Genomic DNA, 15,190 nt, shown 5'->3' on the forward strand with positions numbered 1-15,190 from the left:
TAGACTCCGCTCTCGCCCAGCGAAACTACCGGTGCCTCATTGCGCACGTCCGTTGTCCGTTATCGTCTCTGTGTGTGTGTGTATGTACGTTGTAGTGTTTTGTTTTAATAACGACGCGGACGTGAGCGAGTGTGTGAGTGTGCCGTGGTGTGTGTTTCGCTGGTGGTGTTCGTGTGTGTATGTAGTCGGGTCCACCGGTGCGTGCCGCACGCTAGACCGCGTTAGACGCGAGGGTCTCTCGGTGCCTTTTGCCTTGCTCACCCGATATCCCGTGGTGACGGGGGTGAGCGACTGCGCCCGAGAGACGCGTCGCTGTGGGCGTGACGAGCAAGCCGCTCGCGTATAGCTCTCTCTCTCTCCAAAGATCTGCGGATCCCGTGGGGAAAACGGTGAGAGAGAGAGAGAGAGCTGGAGTAGGCGCGTCACGCTCCGCAGAGCGCGCGCATCGGTGGGTCCTGTCCGTTTGTTTGTGTTCTGTCTTTGCGTGTTCATTTTGTCCTAGAGTGTAGCGTGCTTTGTTTTATGTAATTCCTCTCTTGCACCCCTCTTCACGGTGTGTGGGGAGGGGCCCATTAGAGGTCCCGTGCCACTGGATGTGGCACGGAGGGCATCCTGGGTGCGTGTATGTTGTATGTTGTGTCTGTGTTTTTTGTTTTGTTATTCCCCAGAGGGCCCCCCCCTAAATATGTTTTTCGGGGGGAGCTATGGGGTTCCTGAGCCACGACAGGTGGCTCAGAAGGCACTGCTCCTTCAGGAGACCTGACCGGTTGGGAGGGACCCCTGAGCAAAGAGGAGCCCCTGTACCCCTTTGTAGGCGGAGGATGCCTGGGTTGTAAGGACAGGGTGTCTCCTCATGCCAAGAAGGGGTCCCTTCCCCCCTGTGTAAAAGGGGGGTCAGTGGTCGGAGCAGTGCGCATTTTGTGTTATGTGTTGTCTGTGTGCGTGTGTGTGTGATGTGTTGCAGGTCCCTCCTGGAGGTGGACTGCGGCACTCCCGGACCTAGTGGGGTCTCCAGGCGGAGACCCTCCCCTTCGAGCTCGGGGTGACCAGCGTGTCCCTGTTGCGGATTGCCAGGGCCCTGGTCTCTGGCGCTCCTGGGTTGGGTGGAGGAGTCCACCTTGAGATGAGGGGCCCCGGGAGGGGTTCACTCCCCAGGAGTCTGGGGTGACTCCTAGCGAAAAGGGCAGGGGTCAGCTCCGAGCGAGGAGGTAGGTTCGGGAGGTGTTGGTGTAAGCCGTGGCCGCACCCCAGTGTGGCGGCCTGCACACATCCACACCTGTGACGTGTGTTGGGCCATGTGCTCCCGGTGCGCACACAGCAGTGGGGCTTAAGCGGCCTAAGGCCGGTTAGGGCGCGAGGGCCCTGTGACCGACCGGGGCGTGGTTATCGTCTTGTTGACGGCCCGGTCGGTCCAGGGTCCCGCCCAGGAGGCGAGCTAACTTGTCTGTTTTTATGTTTCAGCTCCAGGACTGCAGGGAACGGGTCCCTGCCTGGTCTGCGTCCTGTGACGAGGAGCTTATGTGTTTTGTGTTTTGTGTTTCAGCTCAGGACGGCAGGGAACGGGTCCCTGTCTTGTCCCCGCCCTCCCGCCCCTTTGTGTTTTGTGTGCTGCCGCTGTAAGCCGCACATCCGGAGGGGAGTGCGGCTTTGGTGGAGGGGTTTGTCACGTTGTGGGGGGGGGGGGCCTACCGGTCGCCCCCAGTTACAGCGGCAGCGGTCCTGTTTTGTCACGTGATGTTCGTCCTTCAGGTGGGCGGGACCCGTGATCCGTCTCACCTGAGGGTCGTTTGTTCGTCTATATACGTCTTTTCTTTGTACCAGTTGACTGCTGGTTATTATTTCCTTCATTTGGAACAATGCACGGGTTTTTGGTTTGCACACTTTCTATTAAACCATCCTCTTTCCCTGAGACTTGGCGTGATCGCTTCCTTTTTGAGTTGCTCACCCTGCCCGTCACAATGTGTTGGTCAAGGCTCATCTGTACACGGTAATGTGAAGTGATGGAAGTTAGATCTTCAAGCTTTAGTGGTTTAATTAAAAGAAGAAAAACAGAGGTATGTTAGTACAAACCTCTACTTCCTGAAGGCAGATGAAGCAACAGAGAGAGAAGGAAACAAATAATGCCATTAGGTGGAAATACACACACACACACACACACACACACACACACACATACACACACGCACGCACATGCACGTACACACACACAGGCGCAGTTTTGTAGCACACGCTCTTGTGTTTGTCAGTATGTTGTGCCGTTATGACAGTACGACATCTGATTGGCTGTCAGGTTTGTTAATTCGTTTCTGCATGAGCGCACCCCTAATTGATTAAGGCAGTTGTTAGTCCTCTCGGCAGACAGTGGCACCCCAAAGACTGACACTTCTGATAGCTCCATATGGCATTATGTCCATGCATGTCTTACACACACACACACACACACACACACATTAACATGAATCGCTGATTGGTCAGTTCACAACCTCCCTTCTATATCTTAGATATAATGATGGGAAGAAAACGTAGTTTAGCCCCACAGTGTGAAGACCCTATTCAGCTTTCAAATGATCTAAATATGTTTTACTCTAGATTTGATAAGCATGATTTTAGTAAAGATGGTGATTCTGTTTGTGAGGGACTGACCTTTGCCTCTGTGACATTTAAGGATGAGGACGTTGTTTCGATCTTCCAAAAAGTCAACCCTCATAAAACTAGTGGGCCAGATGGACTCAAGGGAAGGGTCCTGAAGGAATGTGCCATCCAACTGGGACCTGTTTTTTCTCAATTGTTCCAGATGTTTTTTAATACTAGTTTTGTCCCTCAGGCGTGGAAAATGGCAACAATTATTCCAGTACCAAAAACCAGTCGTATCAAATCATTAAATGATTATAGACCCATTGCACTTACATCAGTATTAGGTAAATGCATGGAGCGTCTAGTTTGCAAGGAGCTAATATCACAAATAGCTAAGCTCATGGACCCCATGCAATTTGCCTATCAAGCTGGTAGAGGAGTGGAAGATGCCACTCTGGTTCTCTTAGATAAGGTACTTGGTCATTTAGACAAGCCTAACACATATGTTCGGGTGCTTTTTATGGATTTCTCCTCGGCTTTTAATACAGTCCAGCCCCATCTTCTCTTACAACGTTTATGTGACCTGAAGGTTAGCAGTGGCATTGTATTGTGGATTAGAGAGTTTCTGAGGAGGAGGCCCCAGCGTGTGTGTGGGGGTAGCAGCTTTTCTAACTGCCTTGTCTTGAACACTGGTGTCCCACAGGGGTGTGTTTTATCACCCCTTCTTTTCTCAATATATACAAACGAGATTAAATACAATAGCAAAAATATCTCCCTTATAAAATATGCTGACGATATGGCCCTGGTTGCTTGCTTGGAGGACCCTATAAGCTCCTCCTACACTCTGTCCATCAGCCAATTAGCCACCTGGTTTGACACCAGCTTTCTTGATCTCAATGTTAATAAGACAAAGGAGCTGTGCTTTGGAGGAAGGATGGCAGGCACAGGGTCTGTCTTCAAACCAGTTATTATGAGAGGGGAAGAAGTGGAACAAGTAGAGCACTTTAAATACCTTGGGACTTACATTGACAATAGACTTAGCTTTCAGGTTAATGCGGATAACCTCTATAAAAAGGCGAGGCAGAGACTCTCTCTTCTTAGGAAGTTGAGATGTTTCAATACCAGTAAACACACTCTGATCATGGTTTATAGGTCACTTGTTGAAAGTGTTCTGAGTTTTAACATTGTGTCTTGGTATGGAAACCTATCAGTGAAGTACAGGAATAAGCTGGTCATTGGAGACAAACTGTTGTCCTTAGAAAACTTATACAGTCGATCTTTATTAAACAGGGCAACTCGGGTCTACAATGATCATACCCATCCCCTTAACTCATCATTTCAGTTACTGCCTTCAGGTAGGAGACTTAAAGTTCCATTAGCTAAGAAGAATGGGTACAAAAAATCATTTGTTCCTTCTGCTGTGACTATTTTGAACAATGGAATTACACATAAAGCCCGTACATAGTGGGAATTGTATTTACGTAAATATTTTTGTGTGTACTTGTGTAACTATGTATATGTTTGCCAGACTGCCAAAGATAATTTTCCATTTTATGTAATTTTAATGGACAATAAAGTTTTATCAATCAATCAATCAATCAATCCCTGTCAACCTATTCCACCTTGTGTGTGTGTGTGTGTGTGTGTGTGTGTACGTACTGGTCTTTAGCAAGGTACAGATCCACATGAAATCTATTACAGTCTCTGTGTGGGTCCATCTAATATCTCTCTGGTATAAATAAGCCAGCCCAGTCCTGAACGCAGGACAGCCTCAACTGGCACCCTTGCTGCCGAAGACAATGTCTCAAACCAAAGAGGGCTCCACGCTAGTCTGTTGATGTCTGAAGAGCATTAGATGTGTGCATCATTCTGTCCTATGGGACTGACTTCCCACCCCTGGCAATGGTCCAGATGCATGGGGCCGGTTTCATGGCTGTTAGGCTGACAATGATTGTTGCGGACGATGGCGAATCAAAACAGCCAGAACGATGTAACTGACACCGAGGAGAATCTGATCAATTGGGAGGTCCAATGATGTCACTGTTTTAGGTTCCACTGGAGCAGTGAAGTCTCATTTCTTTCCAGGATGATTTCAGTAGATTTTAGAGCTCATGTACGAGCCTCAAATTAGTATCAAATGTGAATAAAATCAAATACATATTGTTTTCTTTGGCTTTCAATACTAGCTGTAACGATCTGGATATGTAAAATGGGAACGATCCGTTCTGACTTAGTTAGTTATCCTGCAAATGCATTGGTGTCCGAACCAATGGCAATAGTTGCTGAAAATACCCTGCAACATTATTTTTAGCAACTAAGAAACGGAAGCGAAAATCGGATCTTCTCTGCATGGCCAACGCATTCTCAGTGTAAGGTAATTACTATTTAGCCAAAGTATTTGTACCAGATTATGGGGACATTACAGATTCCCTGTTTAGATTCGATGCGTCGCAGTGTGTTATCAGCCATCGCGGCTTATCTAATCTGTACACTTCGCTGTGAGGTTAGTTAGAAGTAGGGACAGCTCTATTTACAGAGGCTCTACTCTACCTCTACTTCTCACGCAGGGCATGGCCTTACGTCATAGTTAACGTGAATAACGCAGCCTCTCTAAGTCGAGCGTGTGATGACGTTATGTTGCAATCTCCGCTGGCATCAGGCAGGCAGCAGGAACCTCCATGTCCAGGAAACTCCTCGCACATGTTCTCAGCTGTCATCGTAACGCATACATTTTTTAAATAATTGGTGTAGACTTTGTCTAGTTCTTGTTTTATATGTTGATTCAATCTGTTATGTTTATGGTTTGGAAATGTAAAAGTCTCGGTTGAAGGTTTTCATTTTGTGGTTTTCATTGTGGTTTAAACACAGTCGAGTTTGTCATTCATACGTTAGTTTAAGGTTTGTGCTAAAGACTTTAAATGTTGCTTTGGGTGTGTTCTGATTAATGCGCTCAGTGCGCAACTGTTTCCGTTCTCACGAAGCCTATCTGGAGAAATTAGTAGTGAAAGTCCAAAATATCGTACATGATGTGAGTAGTATCACTTCCCCTATATTTAGAAACCGAGATTAACACGATTAACACTTCAAATAAAAGCGAAACGAAACAAAAAAACAATCAAAATACCGAACATTAAAGTAAAAAGCTCCCTGGGCAGCGTTATGTCAGTGCGTTTGGGTCCTGCTCGGATCTGATGGCACGTTCCCTCTCCCGCGGAGTCCGAAATGTTCCTGGAGTTTAATACCGGCACATGTGCTGTACCAGCACCAACGTCCAGGATCCAGGAGGCATCAGCGATCTCTCATAAGAAACACATGCTCTAAAGTTGTTTTCCGTCTTTCTTTCGGTCTGTTTTGCCACAAGATTTCGATTAAGTGTCATTGTTGGACACGAAAGGAGCTCGCAGTCGTTAGAAGCACCCCAGAAAACTGCGACTTAATTACTACAAACTATTTTGAACGGCTTTAATGGTCCATACACAATTAAATGTTTCTTCGTGTAAATGGAAACCGGCGTTTTCAAATGGTGGACAGCTTTATTTTAAGCAAAGTATTTCAGCGGGGAAAGAGAAATGTCAGATGTAGGCCTACTAAATTAAATAATTTAGTTACATAATACCGATATTCTGGGGCTGTTCCTTTTGATTCTTCCTCCAGAGTGATGTTTATAGGGCATATGCACAGCTGAGGTCTAATGGCCCCTTTCCCTGCTTTATACCTGCGGACACGGACGAATTTTGTCCGTCCGTACCAAACGTAGCCTCCGTAGGGGGCCACTATACCTCTTTCCGGTTCCAACGTTGTTATGATTTTTTTAAATACATCCTCTAGAGGGCAGTATAGTCAAATTTCCGGCACCGGCGCACCAGCAATCTCCTCCCAGCTGTTTTGCATCGCTGTTTATCGCGATGACCTGGCACCGTAGCAGAATGTAGCCTCTAACCAACTCGCAAAGTTTCTCTTCTAACTCGAGCGTCATTTTTTAAAGTCCAGTACTCTTCTTCATTGATTTTCCCGAATTGGTGTACGTCCGATGCTTCTGACTCTCTACTGCCCCCTGATTTGCGCTTTATATTGCTCCGTTACTACGGATTCGTAAGCGCTCTGGCAATGGACCCACTGACGGATGAAACGACCTCCGGAACCGGACGAAAGGGTCCGTATCCGTAATTACCGTAGGGTGTGAATGGGCCTGCTTTATACCTCCGGACACGGACGAATTTCGTCCGTCCGTACCAAACGTAGCCTCCGTAGGGGGCCACTATACCTCTTTCCGTTTCCAACGTTGTTATGATTTTTTTAATACATCCTCTAGAGGGCAGTATAGTCAAATTTCCGGCACCGGCGCACCAGCAATCTCCTCCCAGCTGTTTTTGCATCGCTGTTTATCGCGATGACCTGGCACCGTAGCAGAATGTAGCCTCTAACCAACTCGCAAAGTTTCTTCTTCTAACTCAAGCGTCATTTTTTTAAGTCCAGTACTCTTCTTCATTGATTTTCCCGAATTGGTGTACGTCCGATGCTTCTGACTCTCTACTGTCTCCTGATTTCCGGTTTATATTGCTCCGTTACTACGGATTCGTAAGTGCTCTGGCAACGGACCCACTTACGGATGAAACGACCTCCGGAACCGGACGAAAGGGTCCGTATCCGTAATTACCGTAGGGTGTGAATGGGCCTTTATGCGCTTGGTGTGGGGAACGATCAAGCGCGCACTAAGATAAGCGTGGCCCGGGGCGGAGGAAGCGCCCCCATTCACACCCTACGGTGTATATATATATATGCCATGGGTTAAAGCAAGAAATTTTCATTTGACTGAAAAATTTTTCCTGGCAAAAGACAATGCCAGCAATTACTGAAAATGTAGTGTAGTTGGGACACGGCCTCTTTTGCCTAATTCTACACAATAAACACATTTATAAAGTATATTTATCTAAACAGCCTGTGTAAGGAGAGAAGAGAGAATGAACACCTGAGCAATAAATGTACATAAATGTTTATATAATGGAGTTATCTGGGGGTCCTCTTCCAGAAAATTATTTAAAGATCAAGTCAAATTTAGTGAATCCTGGTGAGAGGTATGAAGCTCTCTTGTTTTTATCAGATTCACCATCGCAAAAACATAAGCCGTAAGATTACATGCTTTAAGTAGGTATGTTACAAAAAATTAACACCACTGGATAGAGCTTTTAAATACAAACAGAACAACACCATCCATGTTAAGCCTGGTTTAAGCCTTTATACTTGACGCAGCACGAGTGGCGTGAGCAGCGCGAGGGTCCGCACGCCGAAAATGACGTAATCGCGGTGGCTCCACCCGTGCGCGAGAGCCTCGCAGTTTTGTAACTTCGCGCGCACAGCGCTTCAGCGCAGTGAACCAAGTCATGTTTGCCGGGTTCATACACCTTTATAAGGTGGAATTAAAGCACTTGTACGTCACTTTCAAGGTCCATTTCAACGCGTTCTCAACGTTAAATTTAAGTTAAATATTTATACATATACTCGAAATGACTCGAAATAATTGGCTTTTTATCACATTATTTAATGGTGGTTTATTTTCAAAACGCCCAATCTTAACGACTTCACGTTCTCTCATGTTTCGTCCTGGAATTACAAGAGGCTCGTATTTGTTAACGTAATAACTGTTCAGTCAGACAGATATTTGTTGTGAAACGAAGTAGTTACATTTTCAAGCATTTTAAAGTACTTTAGCCTAAATTCCAGCACTAATGCAACATTACAATTGGTCAGGTAAATGTTCATTCCCCTGTTTTGAGGGGTGTTTCTTTATACTACCACATATTGCTTCGGACTACACTGCAAAAAGAATGTGACGCAGCAAGTAGCCTCCGCCGTTCGCGCAGGTGTACAGAGTCGCGCGCTACGATCACGCCAGGCAGGAGGGGGGTAAAAACTTTTCTACGTAACATCCGCAAATCTGAAGGCGGAATGAACCGCAAGTCAATCAAATGACACCGCCGTCATCCATCCAGCGCTGATGAGCGCCAGTGAGAATCATATTTCGGCCACAAAACAGATAGCACGCGCGTGTGTTGTTTATTATGATTTGACGGATTTTTTCCCCAAAAAAATCAAATGACGGAAATCCGTCGTAGTGACGGAGAACTTTAACCCATGATATATGCACATTCTTACATTACTATATACATATTTACATGATTACCCACAAACACCTACTTGTCAAATGTACACGCACACAAGCCCCACTGATGCTCGGATGAGGTTTGGGCACGGATCTGAGGACCCGGACACTAGCAGCCCTCGCACTGCACTTGAGTAGGACTGCCTGGGCAGCAGGGGCGAGGCCTTGGCCAGGGGGAGGGGCCGAATCACCAAGGTGATTTCTGGCTCAGGGCAAAAGTGGCGGACTCGTCAGGAGTGTGGTCCTTAGGGCTTCTGCACTCAGAGATTAGGGTCTAGGCGACATTCCTTACCACGACCTCCACACACACACACACACACACACACATGACACACACACACACACACACACACACACTGTATCCCTGCCGCTTTTTTATGCCACACTGAAATCCATCAGAACCCATAAAATGTGGCTGCTGATTCAAATGTACTTTAAGATAATCGCCGGGTGTGTCGACTGCATTCATTTACTCAGTTTTCTCTCGTTAAGTTGAGCACCTCATTAAGTCATGTTTAATGAGATGCTAATCTGCATAAACCTCACTCTGTTCCCTGATTGGACACATTGGTCACATGGAGAGTCTCTACCAACCTTTCACATGAGACAGAGGGAGACAGTTAAAGTATGAGAGAAGGTGTTTGAAACAGTAGGAGACATGAAACAGTGAGACCCCCATGATGGAGCACGTAGACACGGCACCAAACAGCACCAAGGTTAGGTCAGAGGACTCACGGAGTCCGAGACACAGTCAGAGTGAGAGACAGTGAGACTGAGAGAAAGAGAGGCAGAGAGAAATAGACGGAGAGAGTCAGAGAGAGACGGAGATAAAAAGAGACAGAAATCTGTAGACCGTGCACTCTGAGAGAGACAGTGAGCGAGAGAAAGGATTCTTGGTCTGGTTCCAGTATGAAACCAGAAAGACAGCACTGGCTGGCTCAGCTGTGTTTGAAAGTGCCACAGCACAATTCCCGTGTGAGGGGCTAAACTACAGCCCTTACATAGACAACATTCACAAACACACCAGTGAAAGTGAATGTACTGTGATGCAGCGTGTGTGAGCAAGATCCGGCGTCAACAGCAATCATTCAATTGACCGTACGTACTGTTACTCGTTGCAAAGCACACGTGCGAATGGCTGTGATGACCGGGTACAGGAGTCGACCTTACCAACACCTCAAGAATTTAAAAAACGCTATTGGCTGCTAGAACGCGCTAAATGACCTCATCTCCGCACATACAGGTATGTTTGTGTTTTTGAACCTACACTGTAATAAATTTATGTAGTTTTCACAGCATTATTACTGTAAATGATCAAATTCTTACTGTAGAACCTGTTTACAGCATGTTACTGTAGTTTTCACAGCATTATTACTGTAAATGATCAAATTCTTACTGTAGAATCTGTTTACAGCATGTTACTGTAAATCTGCAAAGCATCATGGTCAAAATTCAGTGGCGGGTGAATTCTACAGTAAATATAATTTTGCTGTGAATGATAATACAGCAATTTTGAGCGGGATTTCCTCCAATAGTATACGGCGCGAGACTGGGAGACTCTCTCACCATGGCTCTCTCATCCTGGCTGCACCGCGCTGGTGAAGTTCCGTTATAGTATCGCGTAATTTGATAGGAATTTCAAAATAAAAGTAATAAATGAGAAGCTTAAAATTGTATTATATATATATATATATTTTTTAGCACATTTACCGTTTCTACATAAATAACTACATATACTAGTTATACCTTCACTCTTTGTATTTACGAAACATCCCATATGGCATTATAAGGATGTTTGCAAAGGATTTGAAAACTTCAATGCACATTAAACTTAATGTTTTGCAGATAAAATTCAGGTAGAAATACATGAAAACACAAACAAAAGATTTCCATTTAGAACTTTATTTTTGCAAAAGCCCCATGGCTTACCCTCTTTAAACACTGTTCAATTTACAGTTGATTGGTATTCACAAGTTGTCAAGCACCTCTGCCATAAAATGGTGCATGTCTTGCACAGATTCAAAGCCAAACACGAAAGGGTCCATTACATCACTTTGCTCATCCTCATAATGCCAGGCTTCTGTCCAAACAATAAAATATTACACAACTATAATAGGTTAACCCATTATAGACGAAATTTTTATTTTATTTTATTTATTTTATTAAAATTAAAATTAGATGAGACAAGCAGATTGATGGTAGTTATATATATATATATATAAATGATCAAGCAGCATTACTAAATTAATTAAATTAATAAGTAAGTAAGTAAAAGTAAGTAAAATACATTTATATAGCACTTTTCACAGGCACAAGCCACAAAGTGCTTTACAACGGAAAATAAAATAAAATAAAACAAAGACACAAAACACACACTATAAAACAGAAATAAAATACAGTGTACAAGGTCAACGGCTGCAACCTCCACCACTAACCAAACGCCTGCGTAAAAAGGAAAGTCTTTAGCTGTTTTTTAAAAGTATCTACAGTGTCAGCTGATCTTAAATGTGGAGAAAGTGTGTTCCACAGTTTTGGAGCAACCACCTTAAATGCTCGGTCTCCACGAGTCTTTAGACATGAGCGTGGCACAGACAGTAAACTCAGGTTGTTTGACCTGAGTAATCGTGATGAAGTGTAGGGGTGAAGCAGGTCAGCGACATACACAGGAGCTGTGTTGTGTAGTGCTCTGTATGTTAAAGTTAAAATCTTGAACTGGATCCTGAATTTTACAGGAAGCCAGTGTAAGGATTTTAAAATGGGTGTTATGTGAGACCGTCTGCTTGACTTGGTCAGTAACCTCGCTGCAGCGTTTTGAATTATCTGTAAACGACCACGAGCTGATACACTGAGAGATGAAAACAAGGCATTACAGTAGTCTATGCGAGATGAAATAAACGCATGGATCAGCATCTCTAGATCTGCTGTTGAAACCATAGATCTCAGTTTACTGATATTTCTCAAGTGGAAGAAACAGGATCTTGACAGCTGTTTAACATGAGAATCAAATGCTAAAGACTGATCGAAGATAACTCCCAGATTTCGGAGGCTAGTGTGGACAGCAGAGGAAAGAAGTCCAAGATTTTGCTTAATCGTTTGACTAAGCCTATCAGGAGCAATGATCAATACCTCAGTCTTGTTATCATTTAGCTGTAGGAAGTTATTTGAGGTCCATTCTCTGATTGATTGAAGACAATCTAATAGCCTAGACAAACTATGAACCTCACTTGGTTTAAAAGAGAAATAAAGCTGAATATCATCAGCAAATAAATGATAGGAAATATTAAAACTATTTAAAATCTGCCCCAAAGGTAACATATACAAAGAAAACAACAAAGGCCCTAAAACTGAACCCTGTGGAACCCCACAGGTTAATGGGGTTGCCTCAGACGTGCAATTTCCCATCGTAACTGAGAAACTTCTCCCAGTGAGATAAGAAATAAACCAATCAAGTGCTGTTCCAGATATGCCCACCCAGTCACGTAACCTATTTATCAGTATTTCATGATCAATGGTATCAAACGCAGAACTGAGATCCAGCAGCACCAACACAGAGCAGTCACCAACATCAGCAGACATTAAAAGATCATTTGAGACCCTCAGGAGAGCAGTCTCTGTAGAATGCCTCTTCCGAAACCCAGATTGTAAAGAGTCGTAGCAATTGTGATTTTCTAAAACTGTAATCAGTTGGTTTGCCACCACCTTCTCTAAAATTTTGGATAAAATATACATATATATAAATATACATGTATATATATATAAATATATATATATATAAATATACATCTCCTTCCACTGTTATTATCTATTTACTTTCACAGTATCACACATTGCAGAATTTAGGATGTACATTGTTCCCATGCTAAGTTTACAATGCAGATAACTTAACAGGCTATTCTTAAAAGTTTTCCTTTCCACAAAGTAACTTTATGAACATATTCACTGCCAATACAAGACTGGAATGTAAGATTCGTTTGTGTACAAAAACGAGGTATTTCAACTTGCACTAAACGCTGGTGTCAGCCATTGTTTTGCACACAAACGAGCATGCGCGATATGAGGAACGCGTTTATGCCATGGCCAGGCATATGGCGTTAAATTAGTATCTTTAATATGAGAGCGCAAAGATAATGTTAAATCGAGCAAGTCAGACATATATGTCTATATGATATAAGTCAGACATATATTGATATGTTATTTCAAAGTAGGTTTCAGTGTGTATTTTATTGTCAGTGTTGGTTGGTGTTATATATCACATTATAGTTAATTATTCAGCACCCCCGCCGTGAAATGCATCCCCTTCTCGTGAACGTGCACAGTACGGTCTGCTTTCGAAAACGAATACAATCCGCTTCGATATCGCTAAAAATAGCGAGAGAAAAATATCTTACTTTTCAGTTAACGTTGATGAAAATCGCTGATTTACAGAAAAGAACTCAATGTTGCTTTATACTACGATTACACGGGAAAATGTAGTTTTGCATAATGTACAAAAACGATGGTTTCAGCGATGTGATTACCAAAAGGCAGTGACTTTTAAATGATTTTACAAAACGTTGGCATATTAAAGAGTTTACGAAGTAATGTTTTGATTGGATAGTTATGTCCTGTGTTCGACACATACTGTGTTGTATGTGAGTGCTGTGCTTGTTTCTGTTAGAAAAACCATGTACTGACGACGAGGCCTGACAGCAGTGCATCCTGTTATATTTAATACTGAGATATAATTATAAAATTATTATTCTGTATTTTCTAACTGACATGCATATACATTTTATATTAAAGTTATGGTTTTGCATCTGTAAAGCTGGTTGGTTGTGTCTATATGGCTACAATGATTTTGAGCTAGAATCAACTACATTCAAACAAAAAGTGAGAGCTGGGGGTGCTGAATAATTAACTATAATGTGATATATAACACCAACCAACACTGACAATAAAATACACACTGAAACCTACTTTGAAATAACATATCAATTAAAAACAAAAAACACATTGCACTCTGAATTTACCTGTTCCATAAGGCTCACTGGCAATTTCGATCGATGATTCCGGTAATCTTCTACCAAGCCTGGATCATCGTCAATCTGTGACGTATCCCCGCTTGTAATTACGAAGCGAGCAGAAGTTTTAGAAGCGAGCAAAAAACTGAAACGCGCGCTGAAAACAGTGAAGCGCTCGCGTGGCTGCGAGAAACGAGCGCGCTTAACCATGCAATTCTTGATTCTCTGCTCTCGTTGTCACTGTTTTTGCTCGGTTTCCTTGATTTTGCGTGCTCAATGTGTCTGACTTGCTCGATTTAACATTATTTTTGCGCTCTCATATTAAAGATACTAATTTAACGCCATAGTCTCGGTGCTCGTATCTTGGATCGCTCGTATATAGAGCAGCTCGTATCTCGAGGTACCACTGTAGTTCCTATGTGGGATGTCAACCCAGTACAGTGAGTACAGTCAGAGACAGTACAGTCAGTAGAATATAAGGTCCCACATATGCTGATCGTAGTTTTGAAGTAATAAAGAAACTTACTCCCCAAGGGATGCATGACAGAGTGAGAAGCAGAAACATCCAAACCCATCTCAGTAGTGTGGCTGTCAATGTAAGAGTATATGAAAACATTTAAATAAATGTAAATATAGAAACTATGTAAAAATGAAAGTCTTATTTTTTTTATTTTAGAGTTTTTAGTTTAGAATTTTCAATTTTTCAAAATGCTATTCAATGACAATTTAACAGTTTATTTTTTCAATGAGTAGACTGCATTCTGCGTGTAAGCTGGTGAACGCTTTTATACAGTAGAGATTATGTATTTAAATATGGCAGTCTTTTATTGAATCAATACGCGACACAATCAGTCTCATATCTCATATATACAGCCCCGTCGACAGGGGGGGACAACCGGGTCTGTTGTCCCGGGCCCCAGGGCCAGGGGGGCCCATCAAAGAGCCCAGCAATTTATTTTTTATTTAAAGTCTATAATTTTTAAATAATCTTGAAATCTTTCATTAATATAAAATAATTCTGTACTCAAAATAAGCTCAATGGCTAAAATATATATGTTTTTTTTTACCTATCTGTATATTTTCCATTAAGTGCATACACCCCCGCCTCCCACTGGAAAATGGTTTGATCCAGCACCGACCGTAACCGGCTGGTACCCGCCCAACAGCGGGAAACAGTGGTGGATAGTTAAAGTAAATACAGAAATCTGGAGTGCAGAAAAGAAAGGAAAAATATTTACCTAACGAATTTTAATGTTGCATTGTGTTCCACGTTTGAAAAGTGCTGGAATTTAGGCTAAAGTACTTGAAAATGTTTGAAATTGTAACTACATCGTTTCACAACAAATAGCTGTCTGACTGAACAGTTCTCGTGAAGACGTTAAGATTTGAGGGCGTTTTGAAAATAAACATCCATTAAATACTGTGATAAATACTGCGAATTATTTCCAATCATTTC

At 43.0% G+C, this 15,190-nt stretch overlaps 1 protein-coding gene across 2 annotated transcripts in view; it reads right to left on the reverse strand.

Moving 5' to 3' along the window:
- LOC143493636 (testican-3-like) overlaps positions 1-15,190 on the reverse strand; it is a 36,124-nt gene that overhangs the window by 19,844 nt on the left and 1,090 nt on the right. The window contains exon 2 of one of the 2 annotated variants that reach the window (XM_076992181.1): positions 14,261-14,322. In XM_076992181.1, the coding sequence (XP_076848296.1) occupies positions 14,261-14,322 (62 nt within the window). Of the gene's footprint in view, positions 1-2,070; positions 2,143-14,260; positions 14,323-15,190 lie in introns of those variants that run through there. The other variant, XM_076992183.1, reaches the window with a different exon arrangement.

This window comes from Brachyhypopomus gauderio, unplaced genomic scaffold (genome assembly GCF_052324685.1).
Source record: "Brachyhypopomus gauderio isolate BG-103 unplaced genomic scaffold, BGAUD_0.2 sc90, whole genome shotgun sequence".
Classification (NCBI taxonomy): domain Eukaryota; kingdom Metazoa; phylum Chordata; class Actinopteri; order Gymnotiformes; family Hypopomidae; genus Brachyhypopomus; species Brachyhypopomus gauderio.